This window comes from Phoca vitulina, unplaced genomic scaffold, assembly GCF_004348235.1.
Source record: "Phoca vitulina isolate PV1807 unplaced genomic scaffold, GSC_HSeal_1.0 scaffold48, whole genome shotgun sequence".
NCBI lineage: Eukaryota > Metazoa > Chordata > Mammalia > Carnivora > Phocidae > Phoca > Phoca vitulina.
The window spans coordinates 10,858,600-10,873,525 of NW_022589751.1; the positions used below are offsets into that span (position 1 = coordinate 10,858,600).

Here is a 14,926-nt window from a genome sequence, read left to right on the forward strand (position 1 = left end):
CCAGACCCGCTGACCAACACGGCAAAACCAAGTCCACTCTCTTACTCAAGCATAGCGCGAGCCTGTTGGCTTCCCTCTCCCCAATTCCCTGTTCCCTTTTCTCCGTGCTGAGTCTCCCAGACTTCCTCCCTTGTCTCATCTTCCTCCGGTGTCTCACCTCAGACCCGGCCCTGCCCTTAGCCCCTGCCATTCGTGTCCTTTATCCTGAGAAAGAAAATCAAACCCACAGGAAAGTTATTTCAGTGGCAGCTTATTTGCATCTTGCCCCTTGAATCCTACGGGTTGATCATGACCTTTAAATCAGTCCACTTCTCCCTGCCCGGCTCAGGGGCTTCCCACCCACCACCCCACAGTTCCCCCATCAGACCTCAGTTTCCAGATTCCCCCTCCTCTCAGGGAGTGCTCGGAAGGCTTTGTTCTGGGCTCACACTGGCTGGTCTGGGATAGCGCGGACCTGGTGGACTCTCAGGACCGGATTAGATTTCTGCCTAGTAAATGGCATTTGAGGCACCCAGCTCCCGGGGAGGAAGCGGAACGGTGAGCTTCAGTTGTGTCTTACACTGGTGGCGTGGATTTACACCTTTTTTTTTATGGTTTTGGTCAAACAAACCATTAAGGGCTTGACCTACAAGCCCTTAAGATTCCTTCAGATTTGATGCAGGTCTAATTATTTGCTTATTCAGTTGGGGTGTGTGTGTGTGTGTGTGTGTGTCTGCGTTCGGTGGCTCAGTGTGCTTTCTCTTTGTGCTGAAACTCTCTCCCTCCCAGCCACATGATGGATGATGATTACTTTTTGTGGTGCCTAATACATTGTTCTCCACTCCATGAATATTGTTACCTGACTCCCATTCCAACCCAAGGGGAATCTGGATTCACAGAGGAATAGAACCCTCTTACAAAATCTGGAGTATGATTGCAATTTTACTTTTGAAGCACCCGTTTCCCAGAGGAATAGCCGGTGATTGATGCCACTGTCAGAAACCCAGATGCACACACTCATACATCAGCAGGGAAATGACATAAACAGCTCCCCCAGCGGGCCGGCGCTGACCCACTCACTTGCTCCCCAGGGAGAAGAGAGGTGATAGGAAACTGGGGCAACAACGGGGAACAGACAAGGAGAGGAGTTAGAAGAGGACTGGGCTCCTGAAGGCCCACCTGGTGGTTTCCTTCCTCATCTTGTGCCGAGGGCAGCGGTCACAGGTTAAGGTCCATGGTGACATTGCTCCGTGACCCGGATCATGGAGAGCTCTTTCATCTGTCCTGGGAGTGCGCCACCAGCTTCTTTTCATGGTGCGTGCACATGGATACATACGGCTCTACAGACATACCTTCATCCTTATATAGCTACACGTGATGTCTACATTTTCCTTTGGGCTGGATGTGGCCTACCTAGGCGAAGCTCATGCTATGGCATTTGTCTTTTTGGAGAGCAAGTCTGTGCTGATTCCAGAAGGATGGGGCAGCAGAGACTGGTTTGTTGCTAAGAAGATGTCTGAAAAATCAGGATACTATTAGGGCAGGAGAGTGAAAAGCAGTCCAGCAGGCCTGCTGGTGACTTGTGGGTGTGAGGGTGGTTTATCGGTAGCGACAGGCCAAAGCGTTGACATTCTTGACCACGTAAAAGCCCATGGTGACTGGAGGGATGACCAATGTCCGGCCGGCCCGCAGGGGGCGGGGCTTCAGTTCAGGGAGGGTCCCATCATCCACCATCACTAAGGGCTGGCCGTTCAGCTGCACTGACCTACAGTGAAGACAAATAGCGTGGGACTTGTTATTGCATCATCACAGCAAAGCCTGGGCAGCCCCGGATTGCCTGCCAGCCTGTCTGATACCGGCCCAGCGATCCCTTACTGACGCTTGCTATGCCCAAGCTCTCACCCCCACGTTTTACTTTTAAAAACTCATTAAAAAACTCCAGCAACGCTCTAAGAAAGAAATTGCCATTATCCACTTTTACCTAGAGTCGCTAAGTGACTGGTCCAAGGTCATCCAGCTTGTAGGTCTGGGAGCCAGGATTTAAACACAGGTTGTCTAGTTCCAGAGACACATCATTTAGACAAGTGAAAAGTCTGTGATACAGAAGCTGAAAAGTGTATTACACCTATTTTTTAATTTTTTATTTTATTTTTTAAAAGGTTTTTATTTATTTATTTATTTGACAGAGAGAGATACAGCGAGAGAGGAAACACAAGCAGGGGGAGTGGGAGAGGGAGAAGCAGGCTTCCCGCTGAGCAGGGAGCCCGATGCAGGGCTCGATCCCAGGACCTTGGGATCATGACCCGAGCCGAAGACAGATGCTTAACGACTGAGTCACCCAGGCGCCCCTATTTTTTTAAATCATAATGGCAGTTCAGTTTGACTTTATACCTAAATAATTGTTTTCTGAAGAGTGATGCACAGGCTTAAGATGATTTCAGAAGTCTTCCATTTAAAAGATCTCTTTATTTGAGAGATTAGAGAATTAACATCATGTTACTTGTCTAGGCTTGTTCTGAAGGAGGAGAGAGACACTTAATGACTCTCCTTTTTCTGAGAATGAGTTTTCAAATCTTTTGTTTTATTTTAGGGAGAGAGAGAGTGTGCAAGCGGTGGGGGAGGGGCAGAGGGAGAGGGAGAGAGAGACTCTTATGCGGGCTCCACACCCAGTGTGGAGCCCAATGCGGGGCTCGATCTCATGACTCTGAGATCATGATCAAGAGTTGGATGCTCAACTGACTAAGCCACCCAACTGCCCCACATATCTAATATTTAACAGATGTTTCTGTTTCAGCAACACAATGGAGTAGGTGATAAAGTAGGCATTTTTTAAATTCCAATTCACCCACTCTGTTTGCTTTTCTTCTTCCTGTGTACCAGCCGTCTTCAATCCTGAGAAGAGGGCCACATACAGAGTACACTTAGGAGAAATGGAAGTAGCTCATCAGCCATCCTTGGCCTGTGGTACAGAATCCAAAGAACTTCCCAGCTGTTCCTGACCTGGAGTGACTTGTACAGCCATGTATCCAGATTGAAGCTCAGTTTTCTGGGTCAGAAGAAAAGGCCAGAGCCAGACCACCAGCTGGAAATAAGGCTGTGAGTCACCCTCAGAAAATCAATGTTGTATAGTTTTGGGGTCTTGCCCAACCTCCAGTGTGATAACAGTGCAGTGATATTATCTGAGCTGTAAAGAGAATGAAATGTTAGAAACTGATAGAGGTATTTGTTTCATGTTACTTCTGTGCTATGAATGATAGACAGGTTTAGAGAGATAATCAGACCTACGCCCAGCAGAGCAGTGAATTCCCAGAGATAAGTGTGTTGTGAATTGCTCCCAGCAGAGGACAAGGCAGAGGCAGGTCCAGGCCTCATCCCACATGGATAAGTTTGGGTCTGGTCCAGATCTCACAGGCCAGAGGGGCAGCCGCCCTCCTTTGTTGGTGTGATTGAGGAATGAGTGAGCCGGGGACTCCTGTATGGAGAGTTAGACCTGCCTCTGGAAAAATGCAGAAGTAGGAGAATTGAGATCTGGTAAGTGTTGACCTCATCAAATCTGCAAGGAGCTTTTGCTCCAAATTTAAATGACTATCTCTGGTGAAGAGAGCCTATTCCCTGGAATGGGAGGTGGCATGAGGAGAAGGGGTCCAGCTGCAAAAAAAAACCAGAACAGGTCTTCACAGTGTACTTTCATTATTTTGTTTCAGGTGGTGTGAATATCCAACAACCAGACATACGCACCCTCAAATACAAGTTCAATGATACTAATTAATCTTTCCAACGAATCCTCAGTTGATATCTATATTGTTATTCTGGAACAGGGCCCATTCTGATTTCCTTTTTGGTTATTTGTAAAAAGCTAACCCAAGTGTAGATGGAACCGGTGAGCATGGTTGAGATTCTGGACTGATCTCTAATTCCAGGAGCCCAGTCACTGTCTCGCTAGACAGTCACCCCACTTCCAGAGGCTTTTTCACCTGTGCAATTGCTATAGGCTGCAGGGCCAGAGACGTGAAGTACAAAGTATGAGGCCCTCTAACAGTATAATGAGTCCCGTAAGTAGGGGATGGTGTTTTGTTATTCTTTTCACCAAAGCTACGGGTAAACTTACCGGTCCTTGTACTTGACTGCTCTTGGGACTGACAAGTTTAATGGCTCCTTCTTAAAGCCCTCTCTTCCCTTGGCTCTCATGGTACCTCTGTCTCTCACTGTCTCTCTCTTGCCCCCACTCTCCTTCTCCTTCATTTATGCATGTGGTTGCCTCTTGAGGGGGACTGTTCACTTCTACCTGCCTCTCAGATGGTGGGGTTCTTGGCGCTTTGTCTTTGAACCTCTTCTCCCACACTCCATACTCCTGCTGAGTGCTATTACCCACACCCAAGACTTTGATTGCTATCCATGTCAATACTCCCCAAACCTAGCCTAGATCCTTCTTCTAACTAATGTTATCTCCACTTGGCTGTCCCGTAGGAACTACAGAGTCACTATGTTCCAAGTCAAAATCGTCTTCTCAAACCCTGTCCTTTTCTCTGCCTTTTTTGTGTTGGTACCACCATCTATCCAATGACCTAAGCCAGAAAGCTGGTCATCTGGGGCTTTGCCCCCAATTCCCACGTCGGGGGTCACTAAGTCCAATCAATTCTACCTTTTAATATTTTTCATATCTGCTTCTTTCTCTCCATTCACTGCTACTATTTTAGTTCAGAACTTGCCATGTAACCGATCTCTTCACCCCCTGCCTTGCCTTCCTCCTGCTGCTTGCCACATTGCTGACCGAGCAACCAATCGCTGTCACTGCTTTAAACTCTTCAGCATCTCCCCATGCCCTCCACTTTCACGTGGACAGTGAAGCCCCGCTCTGGCCAGCTCTCCAGGCCTGGGGCCTGCCAGTACCCCTGACTCCAGTGCTAACTGGCTCACCGGCCTCTGGGGGTGGGCATGGGCTGAACTGGCCGTTCTTGTCAGGTCATCATCAATATATGCATGAACAAAGATTGTTTCACAATGAAAAGCTAGTAAAGTCTTGCACATAAATGAAATGAATATTTTTTAAGTGACAATGTAAGTAGATACTGTTGGGAATGAAGTATGCAAGTTCATTTAAAAGTATAGTAAATATTTTTCAAATGTAAGTACCAGTAGACACTGTTGGGATTAACAAGACACAAGTTCACTTAAAAGTGTTACAAATTCCTAACAGATTTTTCGGGAGGAGGGGGGCATCGTGTGCTTTTTTCAAGCAAGAGATTTTAAAGATTTTATTTATTTATTTGAGAGAGAAAGCAGGGGCAGGAGGAGGAGAGGGACAAGCAGACTCCCCGCTGAGTGTGGAGCCTGATGCAGGGCAGGGCTCTCGATCTCACGACCCTGAGATCGTAACCTGAGCTTGAAACCAAGAGGCAGGTGCTTAACTGACTGAGGCACCGAGGTGCCCCTCAAGCAAGAGATTTTAAAAGCACAATTACTATAATGTGGGAGGACCGTGACATGAGCCGACATCACAAAGGAGCCCTGGTCCTTTAACAGGGCTGCCCCTTTGCCCCACAGGACCAAAGTAAACGACCTGCAGTTCCACTTCGGTGGTGCTCCTTCCTCTTAGAACACAACCGACCCTCTTCCCCTGTCAGACTAACCACACTGGGTCCTTGCAGAACCTGCTCAGGTGTTGTTCCCTCTGGGGAAACTTTTCTGATCCCTGGGCTGGGCTAGAAGCCCCAACTCTGGACTCTCTTGTATCCCAAACTTATATATGACTACCTCACTGAATTGTAGTGACTTACTCACTCTTCCCCTCACTGGGCTGTGAGCTTGGTGAGGAAAGGGATCATGTCTTTCATCCCTAAATCCTCAGTGCCTAACAAGGTACTCAGCCTGGAGTAGGGATGAAATATTTTTGAACAAGTGAATGAACTTTGAGGCTCTTTTGCATGACTTCTTATCTTCTGGGGTGGAGTTTCTCCAGCTTGAGAGAGGCTCCCTGGAGGTTCACTGAGTGTCTTTACAGATTTCATTAACTTACCAATTTACTCTCGCTTTCAATGGCTCTGGAGATGTGAGATAAGACCTGAATTATCGCTGATTCTCAGTCACTCACCAGATACCTTATCCCAACCTGACATAAGGCCATTGATCATGAATAGTATTTTTCAGCCTTAAAAAAGATCCATATGACCATCTCTTAACTAAGCCAACATGAGTTAATTTGGTGAGACCCTGAGTCCCCATACATCCTTATCTGTAAAGTCCCTCCATTATAAAGACAGACCACTTGCTTTACCACCTCCATTCTATTTTTCCTACTTACATTTTTCTTTTAATATTTATCCTGTTACCAGTGAAGTCATATCATGCTAAATATTATAATAATCTTTCATTTTTATGAACAGTTTGTAAGTTTGAAAACATAGTCACACTGATGATAAAAATCATGATTAGTACACACTATTTTATACACAAAGGCATTTTGTTATGATTTCATTTGACTATCGCATTTAGTCCTTTCAACAACCAACTGAGGCAGGGGTTAGCAACCCTATATTATGGATGAAGAAATCAAAGTTTAGAGGGGTCTCACCTAAGTCACACAGCCAGTAAGTGGTAGGGGAAACATCTGCAATGCTACCCTTCACCATGGTCCTATCTGGCCTCCCTGGTGATTGCTAAAGAGCCCTGTGAGGTACCTGGGGTGATTATTATTATTATTATTGTAACTTTACTATTGAGATGAGGTCAGAGAGGTTAAATGGTCTGGGCAAGGTCACATAGCTAATAGATGGCTAAGCTAGGTCTCGAATTCAGTCCTTCTGACACCTCTTTCTACAATTTCATGTTATTCTCCAATTCCAGATGGCACTCACCAGGATCATGTTTCTTTATTTCAAAACCTTTCCTTATCATATTTCCAGCATATTCTGGGACCTCCTTACTGCCCATGACTTTTCACACCAAATGCTAAATGATCCAGCCTATGTTGAACTAGTTCTCTTAATTCCCTAGCTGCTGAGGGCATTTAAATTATCCAAATATTAGGACAACTGCATTTTATCACCATCTGTTTTTATAAAGTCTGAGTTACTTTTCAATTCCTAAACTTGTTTTCTTTATTTTGCTTGCGATTTGAAATGAGATTCAATGTGTCAGTGTGGAGTCAAGCCCTCTGCTCTCCCGGTCTCTATGGGAGCCCCTTGCCCAGGTCACCCTCCTGCCCCCACCACCTGTCTACAGTCTCTAGTCTTCATGTCTTACCCTGGTTCTTGCTAGCCATGGATACTGAAGCAAGCTTTCAACTATCCTGAGGTCTCAGGAAAGCAGGTCTAGTGAGCATGCTCTTTGCCAGTCTTGAAGATAATTTGCTGGATTATGGTCTGGCCCTGGGGGGACTTCTGTGGGGGCAGAGGCTGGGGGAGACTCTGTATTATTGGGAGCAGCCTTGGGAGCTGTGTCTGCTTCAGGCTGACATATTTGGTACCTTGAGTGGGAGATGAAGGGACTTAGAGATAATCGTGCTGCCTCAACTACTTTGAGGAAGTGATTTGCCTTTTCTGAGCTTGGCTTTCTCCACTTGTAAGACAGACTAGATGAAACCTAAGATTCCTTCTGTCTTGAACATTTTTTTTTTTTTTAAAGATTTTATTTATTTATTTTGACAGAGAGAGAGACAGCGAGAGAGGGAACACAAGCAGGGGTAGTGGGAGAGGGAGAAGCAGGCTTCCCGCTGAGCAGGGAGCCCGACGCGGGACTCGATCCCAGGACCCTGGGATCATGACCTGAGCCGAAGGCAGACGCTTAACGACTGAGCCACCCAGGCGCCCCTGTCTTGAACATTTTTTAGGTGTGTTGTCCAAAGCCTAACAACTAGCTTGAGGCATTTAATGCCAAACTCAGAGTCATCCTGCACAAATAGAAATCTGATCATGATATCCACCTACCTAATGTTCAGTAGCTCCCTGCTGATCTTAGAACACTGTTCAAAGTCTTTACAAGACCTAATAGGCAAAGCCTTTTACCTATGTCTCCAGCCCATTAGAGGCTCACCCTAGTTCCTGCCCGTTCCAGCTCCCCACTACTCACCACCTCCTTCCATTCCATGCTGCAATTTCTCCAAGCACAATCTCTGATGTCAGAGTTTTTGTACATGTTCCTGCTGCCTGGAACCTTCTTCATACTCCCTCCCCTTTCCAGCTTCCTTTTCCTGGCTAACTCCTATCGGTCCTTCAGGTCAGGTGCCCCTCCAAAGTGCTTCCATATTACCCCATACTTCTGGGGTCTCCGTACTCATCACAGGGTACTCGCATTGCTGACCGCTTGTCTGTCTCTCCACTAGGCAGGAAGACCATGTGTCTGTCTTGTTCATTCTTGAACTCTCCCTACACCAACTCACATAGCAGGTGAGCAATAAAAGAAGGACTGGTTATAAATATGCAGGTAGATGAACTCAGAAGGAAAAGATACTGGACTGGAAGGCCAGAGATCTAAGTTTTAGTTCAGACTTCCAACATGTGCAGGCCTGGACATGTCACCAGTCTGTTCTAGTCTCTGTTTCTGGATCGTTAAATCATGAGAGGGGGAGAAAAGAAGGGAAGCAGGGGAGACGGAGGAAGGAGGGAGAGGAAGGAGAATGTCTAAGAATCTGAGTGTGTGTGTTGGGGAGGGGGCATCAGCTCCCTTTGCTCTTCATAACCCCCACAACCTCCTAGTCTGACTCTCGGTCCAGAGTGCTGCCCCATGCGCCACCAGAGGGCACTCTTGTTCTACACAACGGCGCCGGAGAGCCCCCCCCCCCCGGCGCTGGCTCCCAGGAAGCCAGAGCGCGTGCGCTGCCGCAGGGCCGGCAGACGGGGGCAGGCAGAGGTTCCTGCGCTTGGCCTCCCGGAGGAACAAACCGCAGGGTCAGTCAGATCCCAGCAAAAACTGCGTTGCGGTCCACTTGGCAGGGGGCCCCCCTGAATGTGGCCAATATTAGAGAAACCTGCGCAGCCGGGTTTCGATTCCCGCCGGGGTGCGGGCTTCTCGGCCAGCGTGCAGGGCGGGGGTCGGCGCAGGTGCGGGGGGCGCCCCGCGTGACCCGGCGCCCCGCTCTCCCGGCCCGGTCCCCGGCCGCGCACCTGTGTGCGCTTTACAGGCCCCCGAGGCCCGGCGGCCCCCCCGCGGCCCCCTCGCTGAGTTAGGAAGCTGGTCTGTGCAGCTGCCCGGCCCTTCTCCGGGTCAGGGGCAGGTTAGAGCCTGGAGGGTTTGAGGACAGTGGGGCCTTGCTCCTCTCCCCTGCTCCGGGAGAGGCTGTGCAGCTGGGGTAGCTTAGAAAGGAAGTTCCTTTGAAATGGCCAGGAGTGATCGCTACCCCGCTGACGAGGGCCGCTCCGGAGTGGCCGCAGGTTAGTGTCACCTGGTCTCACTAGCCCAGCTGGAGCAGAGGATGCTCATTACCCTCTCAGGGGTGCTCCTGCCTCAGGGGTCGTGGGGAGGATTACTTCCAAGCGTGTCCTGAAGCTTTTCTCCTCTGTGCTTTTTGCCTTGCCTGGAATCTGGTAGAATCTGTCGAGAAGTCTACTCTTCTCTCCAGGTCCCATTGGATGTGGCCTCCTTCACAGGGCCTTAGCTGATAGCCCCAGCTGCAAGACAGGCATATTACTTGCAGCTCCCTCTTTAGCACTCGTCCTGCTCAGCTTTATTTTATCTGTGTGCTGGAGTCATTTTGCAGGCTAGACCGAACTGTTTGCATTTCTTAATTTTCAATAGCATGTGGTTCAGTGCCTTCTTGCTTACGAGGGTAATTCTAATTAATGTGGGTTGCATTCCACTCAGTCAACCTCTCTAGGAGTTATCCTGATTGCACGCTCCAACCCCTTCCTCTATTGTTTGAGAGGAGACTGTACAAGAGAGAGCAAATGGAGACGAAGCCTTCCTGTTCCTCTCCCGCCTCCAGGAGCCCATATCATACATGAGGTTCCTGGCCACGGAGACCCTTTGAGGCTGAGGAGATCATGTGCCCTTCATCCTATTCTCTGAGGGGCATATTGAAACAATGAGGAGTTTTGATCTAGCTTCTATGTCATGGAGCAAACCCTAGGACTCCTTCATGCAAGCAGAGCTGGGGGATTTTATAGGCAAGTTGTTAGAGATATAGGCTTTTCCTGTTTGCAGTTAGGTTTGGGGGTCATGATTTGATCTGTGTTCTATCCAAGTCTGTGTAATAATGGTCCAAGCCATAATGGGATTCTACCATGTGCTTCTAATGGCTTAAAATAACTTAGCACATTTGGCAGACAAGATGAGAGCCCAGCTAAGGAACCTGGATTTATACTGATATTGTTAATTCCCAACAGATGAGGAAATCATCTGGGGGCAGTTTGGGAAGAAAATTTGATTCTGCGACCATCTCAAAGCTCCATGTCATAGGCATATCACTCTCAAACCACAGGACACAATAGGAACCAGCTATAAAAACCATGGAGAGACTTTAACATGTGGTTAACTCTGTTCCCTTCCCATTGTAAAGAATTGGTGCTATGATCTCGGACATTCATGAGTGGTGTATAAGGGGCATTACTCATATCCCTAGTGTTCTCTGTGTTGTACAATTCAATTGTAGCAGACGTAGTCCTTACCCATGAAGACTGAAACCCAGAAACATACAAATGTGTGGTCAGACACACTATAATTAATACATTACACAAGAAGACAGACAAAAGGAAAAACACACTTCTCAGCCTGGATCTTGAGGTCTTCTGTGTTCTGGCACTAGTGTATTTTTGTGGCCTTTCTCCTCACCCTCCAAAGCATTTATATTCCAATCATGTAAAATGATTTGCCACTACCCGCTCCCTTCAAACAAAATGGGCCTTGAACTTTTGTACTTCTGAACCTTTAGTAAGCTCATCCCACTGCCTGGAATCTCCTTCGGTCTAGCATTTCCTAGGTGTATCTCTCATCCTTCCAGCTCCTGTTCAATGGCCCTCAGCCCTGCAGACTTCCCAGACTGCCAGATTAGAATGCATCTCTTCCCTCCTTACATTCCCCTCTCCTATATTTACCCTCTGTGGTCTGTTTTGTCTTCTTGTCTTAAAGTATCCTCTGTGGGGAGATATCAGGTTCCCCCAGCCCTAATTGTGTGGAGCTGGAGGAGGCCATGTGGGGGTGAGAAGCATCTCCCTTATGGGCAGTCTGCAGGTGGGATGAACAGAGTCTGGTAAGAGGGCAGGTGCGGGCGTGTGCCCGCGCACGCACGCGCACAGGTGCGCAGATGGGTTTTCCATATGTAAAAGTATAAGATAAAGTCCAGAAGCCACACCCAAAATTAGTTCCATCATTTTGAAGTCATGGCTCCCTGGATACCTATTCGAATATGTTAAAGGATAAATATCTTGGTTTTATGGGATTTTGATAAAGTGCTCCCTATAATATCAGGTGCACTGTATATTCAAAAATGAAAAGTAAGACATCCCAGGTGGCAAAGGCTCTGTTCCAGGGCCCACAGATGTCAAAATGCAAAGTGTGCGGTGACTCTGATTCATTCTTGCAAAGATGAGCAGGGAAGAGGTAGTCTGCCAAATGACTGTTGGTGTTGGGCAGCTGGTCCACAGTTCGGGGCTCCAGGCCCCTCATCTGGAATAAGCTACATGTCGTCGCGGGCTTCCTGATGCTTGGCAGCCAAAGAAATACTGATTCAGGGTCCAGGCCCTGCCACAGGGACAAGCTGGATTAAGACTTTACAGTTCCCTGTGGCTTGCGTTTGTCTGCCACCCAAACCACAGCCTCTGGAGGGTGTGGAGAAAGGAGAAGACAAGGGCCATTTCTTCTCAATCCAGCAGAACTGCATATTCTGCTTCCTTGCCCCTCAGTTTAGAATCAACTGCTCGGAAACACGTGAGCTTTAGCCTAAAGTACTCATTTACCAGTGTTTCATCTGGGTTTTCTGGAAGAGAATGGAAATCTCTGCCTGCAGTGAGAGTCTCCAAGTGAGTGAGGGTGGGGAAGAGAGACCACAGCCTTGATGGACAGTTGTGCAGAGAGGTTCCTGCTGCTGGGAGTGAGCTGCAAGAAAATGTATTCTGAAGTTGAGAGCAAATGAAAAACTCTCATAAAACAACCCCGAGTGCAAAGTGAAAACCTTGAATTCCTAAACATCTTGGTTTAAGATGTCAAGTCACTGTAAAGTATAAAAGCATTTTATAATCCTCTAATCTGCACAGCGATCTATACATTACTAATCTGGGAGTTAAAACAAAACGAACAATAAAACCTTTGGGGAGCCATACACATCCTTCCACTTAGTCATAGAGAACTCCCAGGGGCTCATGGTATGTTCGCACCTTTGGCAAAATGGCTTAGTGCCTAGATGAAGACTAGGATCTGGGTGAAATCAGAGATGCGAATCAGCTGGGATATTGCTCCAGCGTTTTCTGGAGGCACAACGGTTCTCAACCATGGCCACATATTTGAATCTCCTGGGGAGCTTTAAAAATACTGGTGCCTGGGTCCCAGCCCAGAAAATTTTGGTTTAATTGGTCTGGGGTGTGGCTTGGGCACAGGGCTTTTTAAAGCTCCCAGGGGCTTCACCGCACAGCCGTGGGTGAGCACCAGGGCTAGGAGAGGGAGTGGGCACAGGTTTGCAGCTGGGGGTGGACGGGACTCAAACAGCTTTCTAACTGTCACATTCTGAAGTGATTTTGAATAAGAAGAGCTTTTCTTACTGTTTTGGAGTACCATGTCAAGAGGCCACATTTTTTTAAACTAAAAGTAAGATGTGAACTTTTCAAAGGCAAGTTTTTTTGACTAGTCTGAAGTGAGCATCTTTGCTCTTTCAAGAGAACTGCTTCCCTTCATGTCTCCCCTCCCGTGTGTCCACCAGGGAGATGAGCATGCTCCTCAGAACACACAGGGAAGCGTGTGTGTAGCACTTCCCAGGATGAATTAAGAACCGAATCAGATGAAGCATTTGTGTAGATAACGAACTCTGCATTTCTCTTTAACAGTGAAAAGAAAAACTCTGTCCTTTCCTTGAAGGGCAAGTTCTCAAAGGCATTTCGGTTTCTCTCAGGTCCTGTGCTGTGGCACAGAGAGTTCCCTACGGACCAAAGGTGGTTCAAGCTCTTTCCAGGCAAGAGGAACCCAAGGGGATTAAATATGTCATTCAGTACCTTCACTGCATTTTCCAGATATGTATATAATTATTTACTCAGATCATGTTATATACGTTGGTTATGGCTACTATCTCTTTTTGAACCACAGAACACCCTGAAATGAGCACAAGGGCGAAAAGAATCCAAATTCTCTAAGTTTCAGCGAGTAGTAAGCTTACATTAACTAGAGATGTGTAAGGCTCATCTCTCTATATAGTTACTTCTCTATAATTTTTCTACAGACTGACTCAGAGCCTTACATGTAAGTATTTTTATAAATATATGTACTCATATATATTTACATTTCTACTTTCACAGTGTCCATTTCAGACTTTCTCACCTGGAACAGGAGCTTGCATGTTCCTGCTCACTCACCACCAGCTCATAGATCTGCCCAGGCCCACACACCTTCCTTGCCACCAGTGCTCCAGCCTCTGCGTCTTATCTTTCCTCCTGGGGGGCTTTCAGTGCCCTGCTAACAGGGCTGCAGATAATGGGGTTGTGTCTGCACAGCAGGGCCTTTTCCTCCAGGTAAAAGAGGTCTCCATTCTAATGCTTGCTTTTAAAAAAAAGGATCCTTTTTTCCCCTGACTTTTTAAAACCAGCACCTGAAGCCCTGTGTGGGTAGACAGCTTCGGCACGCACTTTCAGCTCCAATAGCACTATGGACGGTCCTTACCTCTTACAGAATATCAAAACACATTCCAGAGGCATTAAAGAAATAAATAGAAAAAATGAAACAAAAAAGAAACTAGAAGAAAATGAAGATACATATTTATCTGATTTGGGGACTATAAATGCATAGACATATAAGTGGAATGGAAGAAACTACAAAGCAAAAGATATATAGATTTAACTATATAAAAAGGGAATACTTCTGTATGTCAAGATAATACCCTAAAAATGAAATAGTTGGAACAATAGTAAATAAAATACTGGGGAAAATATTTTAACACATCTGATAGGTAGCAAAGGGGAAATTGCCTCATGTTAGAAAAACCTTACAAATCATTAATAAAACAGGTAACAACCCAATTGAAAAATAAGCAAAAGACATAGAAAATGCCTAAAAGCAATACTAAGAGACATGTAAAATTTTCAACCCCATTAATACTCAAAGAATACAAATTAAGATGAGAGTATTATTTTTCATTATGAAGTTGGCAAAGATTTAAAAATATGACTGCTCTGTGTCGGTAAGGTAAATTGGAATAACAAAATGCTCACAATTCCTACTCCTGCTCAGACCTGTACAACTGAGCTTGTCTGAGGTAAGAAAATTGAACAGTTAATAATAGGAGATCAGGTTCTATAGCTCAATGGATTCCAAGGTGAACAGAATAGTGAGCAATCTGGAAACCAGGCCATTGGAGGAATGGTTGAAGGAGTTGAGTGTTTAGCTTGGAGAGTACAACTCTATGGGGAGACACTGAAAAATTATTATGAAGAAGGTATAGATTTACTCTGCTTAATTTTTCTAAAGCAAGGGGAGAAATGGAAGAAAACACACTTTGGCCACATACGAGGAGGATCTTTCCTACAATCAAAGCTGTCCCATGAGTCCCAGAGTGGGCTGACTCATGACATGAGCAGTCTCATCAAACAGAAGCTGATGGGTTTTCTGTCAGGGACGTTCTAGAGGAAGCTTCTTGACTGCTAAGAGTACTCTCAAATTTTTCCTCTATAAAGTCATCTTTTAATAACTGTAGAACTTTCATAACGTTTATTTTAAGAAGAAACTAATTTAAACGATCCCAGACAAGTGGAGATAATGGAAACCTGCAGGGAGTGGGTCTGGTCAAACAGAGTTCAAAAACTCCAGGTACCAACTA

The 14,926-nt window shown here is 46.4% G+C and overlaps 1 protein-coding gene across 3 annotated transcripts in view; it reads right to left on the reverse strand.

The window, feature by feature from the left end:
• Positions 1–1,578: 1,578 nt before the first annotated feature.
• HPSE2 (heparanase 2 (inactive)) overlaps positions 1,579–14,926 on the reverse strand; it is a 662,760-nt gene continuing 649,412 nt past the window's right edge. For all 3 annotated transcript variants that reach the window (XM_032432603.1, XM_032432602.1, XM_032432601.1), the window contains one exon: positions 1,579–1,744. In XM_032432603.1, the coding sequence (XP_032288494.1) occupies positions 1,579–1,744 (166 nt within the window). The remainder of the gene's footprint in view (positions 1,745–14,926) is intronic.